A 14,896-nucleotide genomic window follows, 5' to 3' on the forward strand; every position below is an offset into this window, starting at 1 on the left:
TCGTAGGCAGTCTTGGCCCTGCACACTTCCTCATTGTTGACCTCACGGCCTTTCGCTTTGGAGTCCACTCCCAGATGGACACCGTGGGGGGGAAATGTGCATGTGTGGTCTGCGATAACGCTGGTGTTATTTTCATGTTGCACACCAGAAGGGGAGGGGTCTGGAGGCACAGGCTGTAATCCTTGCTTCCCTGGAGGCAGAGGCAGGGATGATCACCTTTCTCTCTGAGGTCACATCCACATAGACACCATGCGATCTTGCACGTGTGACACACACACACACACACACACACACACACACACACACACACACCTTTAATGAGAAATCGCAGGTGAGTGATGTCATAGTCAGTGTTGGGGCTGGATGCCCCTCATAGCACAGCGACCCAATATCGTGGGTCACAAGGGGCTACGACACACTGGTGGATCTTACTACCGCCAAGTGCTCTTGGGCTCTGGTTCTACCTGTGTCCATCTTCTGTAAGTCCCCCTCCCCGTCCCCCCCCACACTGGCCGGAAGTCACAAGAGACACATGAACCGGGGACCATATGTGCCTCCCGGTCCCTGGGCACTGAGCCCTGACCTGCGGAGTAGGGGAGTCATGAAGTCACCAAGGACAGTGACAGAGCTCTCACAGCTTGCCGGCACTTTCCTGGAGTCTCCTTGAGCGCCCTCTTTCACTAATTTCTGAGACACAGCTGCATGACCTACACACCCCTAACGCCTCTAGAGGCTTCCCCGGGCAGCCCCTGCCTCTTGCACGCACGTGTGCACACACACACTCTCATGTGCAAGGTCCTGGGTCACTTTGGTCTCGGTGTTCTAGGTCCCAAGGCCTCCTGCAATGAGAGCCTCTGAGCCGCTAAGTGTCTAGCTTAGGTGTCGGAATACGAGGCTTCCAGAACTCACTGAGGGCAGTGTTAGCACTCAGGCATCTGTGCTGGCCTGTCCTTGGGGTTCTGACAGGACTCGCCCTCAGCTGCAGCCACTAAGAGCATCACCTGTGCACATTCACATTCCTTTTAAAGGGCCCTGCCCACCTCCCATCCTCCTCCTCTCTCTCTCCTCTCTCTGTCTCTCTCCCCCTTTGTTCTGCTCTCTCCCCTCCCTCTCCCTCTCTCCTCCCCTCTCTCCCCTCCCCTCTCTCCTGCTGCTCCTGTCTCTGGAGACCTGTCCCCCCCCCCCCTTACCTTTCCTCCTTTTGTGATCCCTTTCCCTAATTAAAACCCTTCTGCTTTAACTCTGTCACATGGCAGCTTTTTTAAAATTACAACAGGTGGGGCCTACGGGGCCGCAGCCCCTTCTTAGGGCACTGTTCAGCGGGAAGGACTACAAGGTCTGGGTGTTGATGGCCTCTGGGAGTGGCTGGAACTAACTATTAATCAGACGCCACCTTTCCATTTTCTCATAGGCAACATGGGGCCTCAGTGCAGAAACAAGGGTGACTACCAGCTTTCGGGACGGGGTAACCACCCATGATGAGGGGAGGGTGAAGGGAAAGTGGGTGCTGAACCATGTGGACGTGGCACTGAGCTACCAAATGGGAGGGTAACGGACCAGGAAGGAAGGGAGCTCTGGGCTGAGGGGTGGACCGGAGAGGGCGGGTCCAGGGGTGGGGATGGACCCGGGGAGGGGGAAGGATGGACCCAGAGGGGCGGGCCCAGGGGATAGGGGATGGACCCAGAGAATAAGGGGGCGGGCCCAGGGGTAGGGGATGGACCCAGGGGGCGGGCCGGGATAGGGTGATGGACCCAGAGAATAAGGGGGCGGGCCCAGGGGATAGGGGATGGACCCAGAGAATAAGGGGGCGGGCCCAGGGGATGGGGGATGGACCCAGAGAATAAGGGGCGGGCCCAGGGGGATAGGGGATGGACCCAGAAAAGGGGGGGGGGGGGGGGGATGCCCGGAGAATAAGGGGCGGGCCCAGGGGATAGGGTGATAGATGCGGTGAATAAGGGGCGGGCCCAGGGGTAGGGGTGATGGACCGTAATAAGGGGCGGGCCCAGGAGGGGATGGGGTGATGGACCCGGTGAATAAGGGCGGGCCCAGGGAAGGGGTGGGCCGGGGAGGGTGATGGACTGGGGCTTTTGGACCACCATGCCCCTTGCAATACTGTCAACAGGCTACAGAACGAAGGAGTATGGACTCAGGGGTGGATCCTCAGCCAACAGAGGCTTATTCTTTTCCAGTGGGAGGCCAGAGTCCACGATCAGCTGGCTGAGGCTGAGGGACGACTCCTTGCCTGCCTGGCTCCTGGCACGCTGACGGTGCCTTACAATGTGGGGATGTGGAGATGCCATGTCCTTGTGTTCATCCCTTGACCAAGTCCTCCCCGTGACTCTGCGTCTAAGATGACCCTTCACAGGGTCACCCATCATTGTAGATGCAACCCATCGCAGAATCCATCTTCCAATGGGGTAGAACACCTTCCATGGCACTCTAGGTTGGGACACAACTGAGCCCACAGCAGCTGCCTGTGGACGGATCCTTCAAAAGTGCTGACGTGTTACAAGACCTAATATTGGTTTCATAAACAACAGTGTCTTTTTGGCAAACTGTACCCACAGGTCCCATTGCCACATCTGAGCACTGTACCAGCTGGGCAGACGGCGGCGGGGGAAGCTTCATCTTCAGTATTTACCGCAAGGCCGCGTGCCGCTCAGATTCCTCAGGGGCACCTCATCGCTCCTCTGGGAAATATGTGACCTCATTTGCATTTTCTAATTGAATTGCTATCGGCTTTCCTGGAAGACTGCACAAAAGGACGGTCTTCCAGATTGGAGCATCACTCGCACCGCACACGGAAAGGCGGCCTTTAATAGCTGCCGGGGGCTTGGGCGGGGGGAGAAGAGAAGTTGCCAAATTTTTATGGTTCATCTAACTGTAAAGCTGTCGGTTTTACCCAGAGCCACGGAGAGTCGCTAAAATAATGAATGGGGAGGCGTTGGGCGCAGAAGAGAAATGAAATGAACAGAACCGAGAAATGAGGGGATCCCTCGGCAACAGTCCTCGAGGGATTTACCCAGAGGCCCCCTTTCCATGAGCGCTTCCCCAGAACTTAGACATCTGTGGACTCTGTTTTACAGGCAGCCATTCTCCTCTCTAGAACCTTCTATAACAGGACTCTTGCTTAGGGTGCATCTCCATGGGAGTTCACTTTCAAGCCCTGCTGGGAAGCCCTTGGCATATGTATTTTTGAGTGTGTATGTGTGCTTGTGTGTTGCATATGTATGTATGGCCGTGTGCAAGTGCAATGTGTATGTGTGCATGCATGGAGCGTGTGTACATGTATTGAGCACTTGTGTGCAGTGCATGTATGTGTAGTATGGTTGTAGCATGTGTGTCCAAGTAGTGTGTATGTAGTATATGTGTACAAATTTGTAATGTATATGTAATATATGTGTGGGCATATGTAGTATGTGTTGTATATGTGTACATGTGTATTGTTTGGTGTCTGTGTGTGTGTGCATGCATGCATGTAGTGCATATGTACACATGCATGGGTATGGTTAGTGTTTTATTTCTGGTATCATATGTGCTATATATATTTATGTGCATATGCATATATTATGTGTGTGTGGTACTTGTATGTCTGGTTTAGTGTATGCACGTGTGTGTGGTTTATATGTGTGTGCAATGTATGTATTTGCATGTGTTTATGTGTAGTACATTATGTGTGTACTATATATGTGTGTGTGATGTATCTATCGTAGGTGTGCATTTGTGTAGTGTTGCATATACAATATGTGCGTGTAGTGTATGTTTGTGCAGTGTATGCATGTGCAGTTTATATGTATAGTGTATGCATCTGTGTATTTCTGTGTAGTGTGTGTGTGTGTGTATGGATATAGTATGAGTGGGTATATCTATATGCATGTGTATGTGTGTAGTATAGGTATGTGCAGGTATGTGCAGGTGTGAAGTGTGTATAATGTATATGTGTAGTGGATGTGCATGTGTGTATCTATGTATTATTTATGTGTGCATATATGTATTGTGTATGTGTGTATATGTATTGTGCATGATTGTGTATGTATGTATCGTGTATGTGTGTGTATGTATTGTGCATGTGTGTATATATGTATTGTGCATGTGCTTGTGTATGTGTATATATGTATTGTGCATGTGTGTATGTATTGTGCATGTGTGCGTGTATGTATTGTGCATGTGTGTATGTATGTATTGTGTATGTGTGTGTAGGCTGGAGGTCAACATCAGTGCCATCCTTGATTGCTCTCCCCTTTATTAAGCAGGAACAGCACAACTTTTCCTCCAGGTCACAGATCAAAGTTCTTGAACATTGCAGGTCGGAAGGTGAACTTGAATATATTACATGAGAAGTTGAGTAACCATTTAAAATACAGTCATTAAAAATACAGAGGCCAAGGGCTTGACCTCATTTTGAGTCCTGGAATCATATCTAAAACATATACATATGTCATGTATATTAAAACATGCACATAATGTATGCATGTACACATGTAAGTACACATGTATGTGTGTGCATCATGTAAGTACACGTGTGTGTATGTATGTGTGTATGTATGTATGCATGTATGTTGTCCCTGGGCAACTGTCCTTGAGGAATTCACTTCAGTGCCCCTCTCTGTAGCATGACAGCTGCCATGGAACGTTAGTGCTCCAGGGACTGTGTCTTGCAGGTGTCCATTTCTTCCCTAGGCCCTCTGTAGCTAGTGAACGTATTCTTTGCTGGAGTCTGCTGACGCGCTGGAGAGAATGGATTTCCACAAACTCTCCTTTGGCCTGCCATGTATGCTGCAGCACGTGTCCCCCACATATGCACACATGTAAAGGAATGATGTAAAGAACATGTAAACATTTCCTTCTGGGATTATTACTAGTCTGCCCCATTTTCTCCCTGAATCTTGGCTCCCAAAGCCACTTTAACTGCTGAGTCCAGTGGTTCTTGAGTGAGGTCAACTTTGCCTCCCAAGGAATCTTTGGCAGTGACTGGAGACAGCTGGGGTACAAGGGAGCAGAGGCCGGGGTTCAGCTAAGCTAGGTAGAATTAATAACTCCATGCCCCAAAGTCTTCCTTCCAGGAAGTTAAAAGGATTTTAAACTTGCCTCAGTAAACGATGTGAACGTCAGTCGCTGAGCTCCATTGATGACACACAGAGCGAGATTTCTCCACATCCCGCTCGGCTCATCCATCAGTCCCCGCAACTGACTTGCCATCCCTGTAGGTTTTATATTTCAGTGCTAACCTTATTTATCTTGATTTTTTTTCTTGTCTTATTGCATTGGCTTGGGCCTTCAGTGCATGAGGTGGGAGCCCCCTTTCCCTATTTGGATAGCTGATTGGATGTCCACTGTGGAGTTGGTAGACCCCCTTTGTGAGTCACTATACGGTAGCTTTTTCCTAATAACCTGAAAATTCCTAACATCTGGAACAGAAGCTAACTTTTAGTAACTTTGATATGTAGAGGATTATGCAATCTTTTAATCTTTCTATGAATTGCACAGACTAAGCTAATCTTATATTCTTAGGATAAACAGAACTCAGGTGTGGTTTACCAATCCATGTAAACATAGCTAGATTAAAGTTTAATGTTTTGCTTATATAAATTTATGGGCAGCACTGATCCATAACTACCTTTTCTATGATGTATTCCAAAAAGTTTTGGATTTTGGTTTGTACATAACTTCTGCTAGCTTTGGAAAAGGCTCTTGTTGAGAAAGACTGTGTTCTGCTTGGAAACAGCTCATGCTAAGATCCAGACGTGAGTTCTCTTCATTCAGGCAGTGATTTTGCTGCTTTGAGACATGCTCTTCATTAGAGTTTACAGGACTAACCTCACTTAACTCTCCGGATAGGTTCATGTGGAATTAATCTTAATTTCTCCTCTTAGCACAGTTGAAATGTTCCCTTGATATAGATTTTAATTGTGTTTATAATAATAAAGAATTTGGCTGTTTCTCTGCCTTTTGGCTAAGGTCAAGTGTAATAACATAGATCAGAGTTTTTTTTTTTTTTAAATCATGTTAGCTTTGGTAAACTTTATGCTTATTGTCTTTCAATGCTTTTGGCAAAAACCGCACACACTCCCCTCACATAATTTCCTAGTGTCTATATGATTGGTCAGAACTGTCTTTTTATCTTGTAATCGGTTATTTGTTGCTTCTGTCTTTTTTTCCAGCCCCGAATGATCAGCTCCATCATTTATGAGCCAACTTTTGTCACTGATTCTACGACTTTCTGATTTCCTGTGTCCTCCCTCTCTTTCTGCTATTTTTCTCTGTTACTTGGGCCTCATTTTCTGCCCTTTTGGCATTTTTTAGGGGTGGGCATTTAAAAGGCATCCATTAAGCCCAAACCTTTCCACCTGGTTGTACCCTACTAGTTTTTTTTTTTTTTTTTTTTTTTTTTTTTTTAATTCTGTCAACATACTTCCTAATTTACATTTCAGTTCTGTTCTGCCCAGGGATAAGAACAAAGATTTCACTTGACTTACAAATCTATGGGGATTTCACAGTCATCTTCTTTGCTATTGATTTTAAGCTTCATTGCTCTGACATTAAAAACAACTACACAAACAAATAAAAGACTCTACAACCCATGTCTATTTGGGCTTTAAATCTTGCAACTATGGTGAGACATTTTGGGTTAAAGGTTGGAACGGGCCTGTGTGTAGTTAGAAGTCCGGGCCCTTAGCCACAGAGGGTTCTGAGTTACAAACTTCTCGGCACAAGGTTGAGCTTCCTGACTGTGTGGTCGGTCCCCTTGTGTTTCCTCGAGGTAGCTCGTGTGTCTGTCTGTTACTCACAGATGGATGCTTGTTAAGGGCTACAATGAATTGTATGTGTGCTTGTTATTTCTCTCTTTACTTCTGTGAACTTTGTTGGGAACTTCTTGAAGTCACATATGTATGTGTACACCGATTTAGGTCTTGTGTGTCCTGTCTCTGTGGCATGTCCCCTTCACACGAGGTTTTACTTCAGTCTGTTTGTCTAACGTCAACAGAGCTGCCTCCATATTTCTTCTGCTGGTTACTTACACAGGTTTTTTTTACTTTCAACCTGTCTCCATTCTTACACTTTCAAGATGTGTGTTTAGCAAGCCGCACCTCGCAGGGTTCTTACTTATTCAATCTGTCAACATGTTTTCTTTTATTTGTATGTTAACATGTCTTCATTTTTATAATTACTGATATATTTGTAAGCATACTATCTTACTCCAAGAGAAATATATTAGCCCATCTGTTCTGTGTTTTCCTTTCTCCTTTCTTGAATTCATTATCTTCGAACACACAGACACACACACAATCTTATGACTCTCAGTGATTTTTCAAAGACTTTAGAGCAAGTATTTCAAAGGAAGGTTTTATTTGTTAAAATTTTAAAATGATTATTTATATTATGGGTTTTTAAGTGTTTTGCTTGCAAATACATACATTCATTACATGTGTGCTGTGCCTGCAAAGGCCAGAAGAAGGGGTTGGATCCCCTGGAACTGAGTTGCTGGGAGCCCCGAGTGACTGACTATATGGGTGCTGGGTCCTCTGAAAGAGCATCCAGTGTTTGCACACATGGAGCCACCTCTCCAGCCCCTAGAAAAACATTTTTATCTTATCAAAATACAAGTTGAACATCTATCAAAAATTCAAACTCTGAAATGTTTTGAGCACCATTTTGATACTCAGAGTGGAAAATCCCATACCTGTCCTCATGTGATGTGTCACAGTACACACCACATGGGCGCACGCACACACATACACACACACACAGGCTCACACATATACAAACTTGCACACATGCATACACACACATGCTTACACACACGCTCACACATACATAAGCATGCACACATACATACACACACATACACACACACATACACACACACACACACAGCTGCAGGCTAAGTACACAAAATGTAGATTAAACAGATTAAGTTTGTATTTAGCCTTAGGTTGTGTCCTAAGATGCCTCTCTATAGTCTTAAGCAAATATTCTAAAATCTGAAGAGGTCTGAAACCCTCTGCCCCCAAGCATTCTGGGTAAGGAATGATCTGCTTTATTAAATTGGATCCTGGAGTATTACACAACAGTGGATCTCAACCTTCCTAATGCCTCAACCCTTTAAAAACAGTTCCTAATGCAGTGACCCCCCAACCATAAAATTATTTTTGTAGATATTTCATAAATGCAATTTTGCTACCCTATGAATCATAATGTAAACATCTGAGTTTTCTGACAGTCTTTTAGTCTTTTTTTTTTTTTTTGTGGCAACACACAGGTTGAGAACCGCTGTTCCAGAACAATGCCTCTCAGGTACTGGTGGTGTCGGCAGCCACTTCTCAGAGTCCATATATTTTTAGAAGAGAATTTACACACTTTCTGCTTCCCACCTGTGATAGGAGATGTCATTCTGTATATGTTTCTCATACTGGTTAATGAATAAAGCTATGTTGGCCAATAGGAAAGCAAGATAGGCGGGACTAGGAGACAAGGAGGAAATAGGAAGGAGGAAGCAGGAGTCAAGATGGAGAGTCTGGAGAAAGCTGGACGCCAGCCGCCTCCCCGGTAAGAGAAGGCCATGTGAAAATACATAGATCAGCAGAAATGGGTTAATACTTAAGACAGAGCTAGCTGATAAGAAAGTAGTAACTGGCCAACAGTATAATATCTAATACAGAGTCCCTGTGTATTATTTGGGGCTGGCGCGGTGGCGGGACAAGACTGGCGGCGGGAAGAAAAACAGTACTCGTTACACACCTATGCTGTTAACATGCAAGGAATTGCACTCTGCCTATCCAGCCCAGAACCCTCACCAATCCTTCACCACAGCCGGATTTCACCTAACTCCCACCTCACCCCATCTGTTGCTCACCTGTCCCCTCCCCCTCCCCTCCCCTTCTCCTCCCCCACCTCACCCATCCTCACCTCAGGCATCGTCCACTTCCCCCATTCTTTACCTCACCCTTAACCTCAACCCATCCAGAGAAATAAGCAATATTAATTTCTGGAAACTTTGGTTTGTTTGATAATGCTGTTATTCAGTTTTATATGGTAGCGGTTAATGTCACCAACAGCGAGCCTTCCCTTCCTTCAGCCCCAAAGTCCACGTGAACCCAAGCCTCAGCTCTACTGATTTCTTTTCCTTTGAGGTTAGGTTTAACTGTTTTAAGGTGTAAAGTGAGTTTCTCTTTGGTTTTGGGCTGCCTAGATTTCTAGGGCTCCTGCATATGTCTGCAGATCTGTGTTCCCACCATGGTCTTAGCTCACCTTCCCGCCACTCTATGTAACCTCCGCCTCCCACAGTGCGAACACACTCCTTCCAGAACTTCCTCCTGTGTACCATCATGCTTTAGTCTGAACAACTGCTTGGTGAATCCTTTCTTCATCTGTGTCTAATTTCCATCAAGATCCATCCACAAAAATTTCAGTCTTGCTTATCATATTTTTCAGTTCCAAATTCTTCCAATCTTGTCAGAAGCTCTTACTCAGTTTCTGCAGCTCTCTGGTCTACGATGTGTTGCTTTCCTGGATTTTCGTTAATTTTGTCTTTCTCCGTTTTACGTGCCTGGTTATTTTCTCTTGAGTGCTAGACATGGTATTTGAAAGGAGATTTGGTTTAAGGCTAGGACAGAAGTCTTCCCTAGAGGAGTCCTCCCTGCATGTGCTCCAGCAGGCAGACGGAGCACCAGGAACTGGGGTCCCCTTGGTCCACTGCCAGAGTGACAGCGTGCTGAAGTGAGTATCATTGTCTACTTCCTGTAAGGGAGTACCTACAGATACCAGGATCCCACAGTCCCAGTCATTCTTTGGGCTCAACCCCTCCTCCTTCCCCAGCCCCTGGGCTCTGCCCTGGGATAAGGACCGTGAGGGCCGGGCACAGCGCCAACAGTAAAAATGGCTGCTCTACATGGCCTCTTTAGCTCACAGAACCTCATGGTATACTCTCTTCAGGCCCAGATGCCGATGGCGTCCCTGCTATCTATTCCAGGATAATCAACCACGAAATTCCCCAATAGCAAACTGGAGAATCTTAGCTTTTCCTCTGCCAGGCTCAGCAGAACCTAGAGAGGCGTCACTTACTTCCCCCAACAGAGGACCGAGTCTCCCCTGTGAAGAGGCGGGGTGACAGGGCTCATTACTCTTGTCTGTGATGCAGGGACAATGTCACTCTCTATCCTCAGGATGACAAACTGAGATTCAGTTGGAGTGGGGTCTGAGTGGAACTCTAGAGTCAGGACGGGCCGTTGGCAGCAACGGAGACATGAGACTCAGTGGAGAGACCACTGTCACGTGAAGTCATGTGTCACGGGGTCCGGGATGATTGGGCTCACAGGACCTCTGAATCTGGGACCTGTGATTTATGTCCTCTGTTGTGTTTGTTGGTCCCTTCCCAGGCTATCCTCCGTGGTTTGCAGTGCTGGAAGCCACTAACCCTGGCGACGAATCGGAGCTTTCGTCACGCCTAACAAAAGGCGTTGATCTATTCTCAGTCAGTAATTTTACCCCAAGTCTCTGATGGGCTAAAAGGAGCCTGATTTTTTGATCACCAGGTAGTTTATGCTTCACAATCCAGAGCCTGGAGCTACTCAGTTCAGGAAATCACAGCTGTGATCATTAATACTGATTGCCAGTTTGACAGGATCTAGAATCCCCGAGAAGACAAGCCTCTGTGCACGTCTGTGAGGAGCTCTGCAGCTGAGGTCACAGAACCACCTCGAGGCTGGGGTCCTGGGCTGAACGAAAAGGGAAGAGGGAGCTGAGGGCCACCAGTCACCTCGTTCTGCTTTCCGGTGTGACTGACCGGCAGCCTGTCTTCCCCATCACCCCGGCTTCCCGTCCACAATGGACTGTATCTTCTGGAACTGTGAGCCACAGACTTATCTTCGCTTAGTTTGCTTCTTGTCAGTCATTTCTCGATGCAGCAAGAGCAGTAACTAAAACCGATGGGCAATGGCAAGTCCTGGCACAGGGGGTGGTGCAGGGTGAGCACACGGGGGAAGAGTGAGCGAAGAGTGAGCTCACACACACACCTGCCTGTCTTGGAGTCTTCAGCATCCATAGGCCGGGGGAGGTGTGTGTGTGTGTGTGTGTGTGTGTGAGAAGATGCTTGATTCCAATACCCAGGAGGATGCTCCGTGTCCAGGAAGACTCTCTCCCCACAAAGTCTGCTCTTACTTGGATTCCAGAAAGAAGGTTACAGCCCAGATGGGCTCCTTGGCACACCTGCCCTGCGAGCTGGTCCACAAAGGGTTCCTAGGGTTTTGGGAATGTGCAGATTTCCTCCCACTCAGAGGCTTCGAAAGGCACACTCAGTTATGTAAGGTTCTGGGCAAACCCGTATAAAAGAATGTGGAATGTGGTTACCTTTGCTCAGCCGACCTCAGGTCTGCATTTCCTGGGGAGCCCCCACGCAGCTGCCCGAGACTGCCTTATGGTGCACTGGGATTATGGAGCCACATGGAGTTTGAGGGACCTGCCACGCCTCCTCTCCACTCATGCTGGTTTGCTCAGTGTCTCCCTACTGCAGGCAGCCCAGACTGCAGGCTATTACCCCATTCTGATGCCCTGAGGCTGATGCAGCCACCTAGGCTTCCCAGCACTCGCAAGCAAGCAAGCAACAGAGAGGATGTGGGCAGCATGGAAGTCTGGTCAGATTGCCAACAGTTCGGAAGAGCCGGCTCAGGACCAGGCAGGGGAGGTGCCCTTATTATCTCCCAGGAAAGAGCTGGGAGACGGACAGGATGCATAGACTTCAGACTCTCTTCATCTTCCTGACCCTCCCTCAACTGACCACCCCCTCCCCCTCCTCACTCCCCACCTCCTCCCCCTCCTCACTTATCCATCCCCTCCCCCTCACTTATCCATCCCCTCCCCCTCACTTATCCATCCCCTCCCCCTCACTTATCCATCCCCTCCCCCTCCTCACTCCCCCCCCCCTCCCCCCTCCTCACTCCCCACCCCTCCCCCCTCCTCACTCCCCACCTCCTCCCCCTCCTCACTCCCCCACCCCTCCCCTCCTCACTCCCCACCCCTCCCCCCTCCTCACTCTCCACCCCTCCCCCCCCTCACTCCCCACCCCCCCCCCCTCCACTCCCCACCCTCTCCCTCCTCACTCCCCACCCCTCCCCCTCCTCACTCCCCACCCCTCCATGTCGCTGTCTTCCTGTCTTGCTCTCCCTCCCTCCTTGTCTCCTCCACCACTCTCGGTAGCTCTGACTTAGGCTTCCCCTGGCTTCCCCAGCCTTTGGTTGGCTGATCGGCTTTGCTTGCCCGTTCTCCTGGTCTTGAAAGCTACCAGTAGGCGCAGCACTCTGAGAGCACGGACTCCATACGGATTTGTGGTTCACACAGCAAGGCGGTAGTGTGAGTGACCATTCAAAATGCAACAAAGAAGGCCACTCGCGGTGGTGGCAGTTCAGTGGTGTGGGGGCTGGGGCTGATGCCACGCCTTTGATGCGCACCGACAAAGAGCTTTCAACCTTCATCTTGGAGGAGTCAGGGAAAGGTTCTCCCTGGGACCTGGGCTGGGACCCAGACCTTCCTGCTGGTGCTGTTTGCTCTTACCTTGTGTCCAGAGTGTGGGGATGAAGCCTGGGCCACCAGCAGCCGCACCATGGCATCCCATTGCTCAGCAGTCTGGCGTTCCCGTGCAGTCACCGTAAAGGACACCTGCTCTGCGGGGATCTTCAGCTCCCGGGTGGCGAAGACTGTCCCGTCCGCCCCGACCTTGAAGTCCAAGCTGTTGGTCTCATACTGCGTGCCTTTGGTGCCCAAGCAGCTGCTGAACTCGACTGCAAGAGGAGAGAAGGTGGTCAGAGCGGCCAGCAGACGGAAGGCTACAAAGACAGGCACAGCACCTGGGCCCCAAGTAGCCCAGAGACAGTGAGCCCCTCGCTGGGGGGGTCTCCGCACCCACGTAGGGAGTCTCTGAGGCTCAGTGGGAGCAGAGCTGGAAGATTCCTGGGGTCACTCCTGCCTCACACCACTCTCTGCCTGTCGGCGTAGAGGCCCAGTCCTTTGGATCTGGATCTGTTTTTGTGCCCAAGAAGACCTAGTGCAGCGAAGGAACCAGACAAAGCTGGTGTCAGGACTCCCGCCCCACATCAGGAACATTCTGGAAGTGGGAGTTGCATGGCTGGCCCTTCTGTGACTTGGTGAGATCTGACACTTGTCAGATACCTGTGTCCTGCACGGGCAGGACGACTGGCCTGGCTCAAGGCCTGCCTTAGCCGCAGACTTTCTTGGTTTAGTCACAGAGTTAACAAAGCCTGCTGACGCTGCTGGGTACCCTGCGTCATTTTGCTTCCAAAGCATTAATTAGGCAACCAAATTGTCAGTCGCTCCTGATGCACCAGTACAGCGGCCATTTCCGAGTCCACCACGGAAAGAGATGTCTCCGAGACTGCATATTCATCTGGCCCACGTTAGTGATTTTCCAGACACATGCTTTTGTGACTGTCACCCAACTCTGTGGTAAATTATGAAGCACCAACAGCTGGTGTCACATTCTGCTGATAAAAGCAATGGATAAAGTTACCCAGTATTTATAAAAATGTGGGTATCTAAGCAATTATGGTGGGAGGATTGGTTTTATAAGCAATTTCACTGTCACAGCTTACATGATTTAATTACTATTTATTCTAGAAGCTAAAAAAAAGTGACTCGCACTTACATTGGATAAAGTGTTTTTCCTGCTTGTTCACCTTTTATTGTTGCCTGCCTTGAAATAACAAATGACATGTGGGTCCCCGTGTCTCCAATCATTCACTAGAGATGCCTCCCTAGTTGCTGGTTCCTCCTGCTTGTGGGTTTAAAATGAGCGTGTTTTTATTTTATTAGTAGTAGGATTTATTTTTTTTTTTTTTTAGACCGGTTTTCTCTATGTAGCCTTATCTGTCTTGGAACTCTCTTTGTAGACCAGGCTGGTCTTGAATTCAGAGATCTGCCTGCCTCTGCCTCCTGAAAGCTGGGATTAAAATCATGTGCCACCATGTGTGGCTTGAAAATGTTTTTTAAATATAATAAGGCCAGGCATTTCTGCTCTGTCAGGAGGCAGAGTGGTCAGTGTGGAGATCCTGGCTGTATCTTCTGAAGGTCAGGGTGTTTCCCTGTGTCTAAGCATCCTTGAGGATGGAAGTAGGGTTGCACCATGTCAGAGGCTAGGCAACAAGGCATTCTCCCAAGCTCTCCTCTATCAAAGGGTCCTCAAATAACTTGGTGTCATTATGACTTCATTTATTTTGTGGGTTTGTCTCTGCCCCCCTAACAGAGCAGAAATGCCTGGTCTTATTCATATTTAAAAACATTTTCAAGCCCGGCATAGTGGCACATCATTTAATCCCAGCACTCGGGAGGCAGAGACAGGCAGATCTCTGAGTTTGAGGCCAGCCTGGTCTATACAGGGAGTTCCAGGAACATTCCAGAATGGAGATCTAGTCCACCATGATTTGGGAAAGGTAAGGGTTTATCCTTACTCCGTAAGCATGCGGCCCAGCTTAGTACTTATAACCCTACAATGTAGGCCCTGGCTGGTGAGACAGCTCTGGGGGGTGAAGGCACCTGCCATGAAGCCCGATGACCCCTGGGGTCCAAACGTCAGAACAACAGAGCCACAGCTGTCTTCTGACTGCCACATGCACATGCAGCCCCCCACATAAGCAAACAAACAGATTAACCAGTAAACGCAGTGAAGCCCAGTGCACTGTTCTCCCATTCCTCCGGAGGCAAACCGTCGGGTTGTGGCTCCCTGGAACTGTGTACTTTTCCATTGATGGATGAACTGTTTTTTTTCCCCCAAGTGAAGAAAAATTAGCAAGCGGTTTGCCCCAGTCATATACACATTAAATCAGCAACAAATCGAGTGGACTCATCATTGCCGATCCCCAACTGTTACCAATAAAGATAAAACGACCTT

The 14,896-nt window shown here is 48.5% G+C and overlaps 1 protein-coding gene across 1 annotated transcript in view; it reads right to left on the reverse strand.

Annotated features, from left to right (window-relative positions):
• The window catches only part of Cdh4 (cadherin 4), a 474,888-nt gene that overhangs the window by 107,547 nt on the left and 352,445 nt on the right, over positions 1-14,896 (reverse strand). Inside the window, exon 3 of the mRNA XM_051185090.1 lies at positions 12,547-12,773. Coding sequence (XP_051041047.1) covers positions 12,547-12,773 — 227 coding nt within the window. The remainder of the gene's footprint in view (positions 1-12,546; positions 12,774-14,896) is intronic.

The sequence above is a fragment of the Phodopus roborovskii genome, unplaced genomic scaffold (genome assembly GCF_943737965.1).
Source record: "Phodopus roborovskii unplaced genomic scaffold, PHOROB, whole genome shotgun sequence".
NCBI lineage: Eukaryota > Metazoa > Chordata > Mammalia > Rodentia > Cricetidae > Phodopus > Phodopus roborovskii.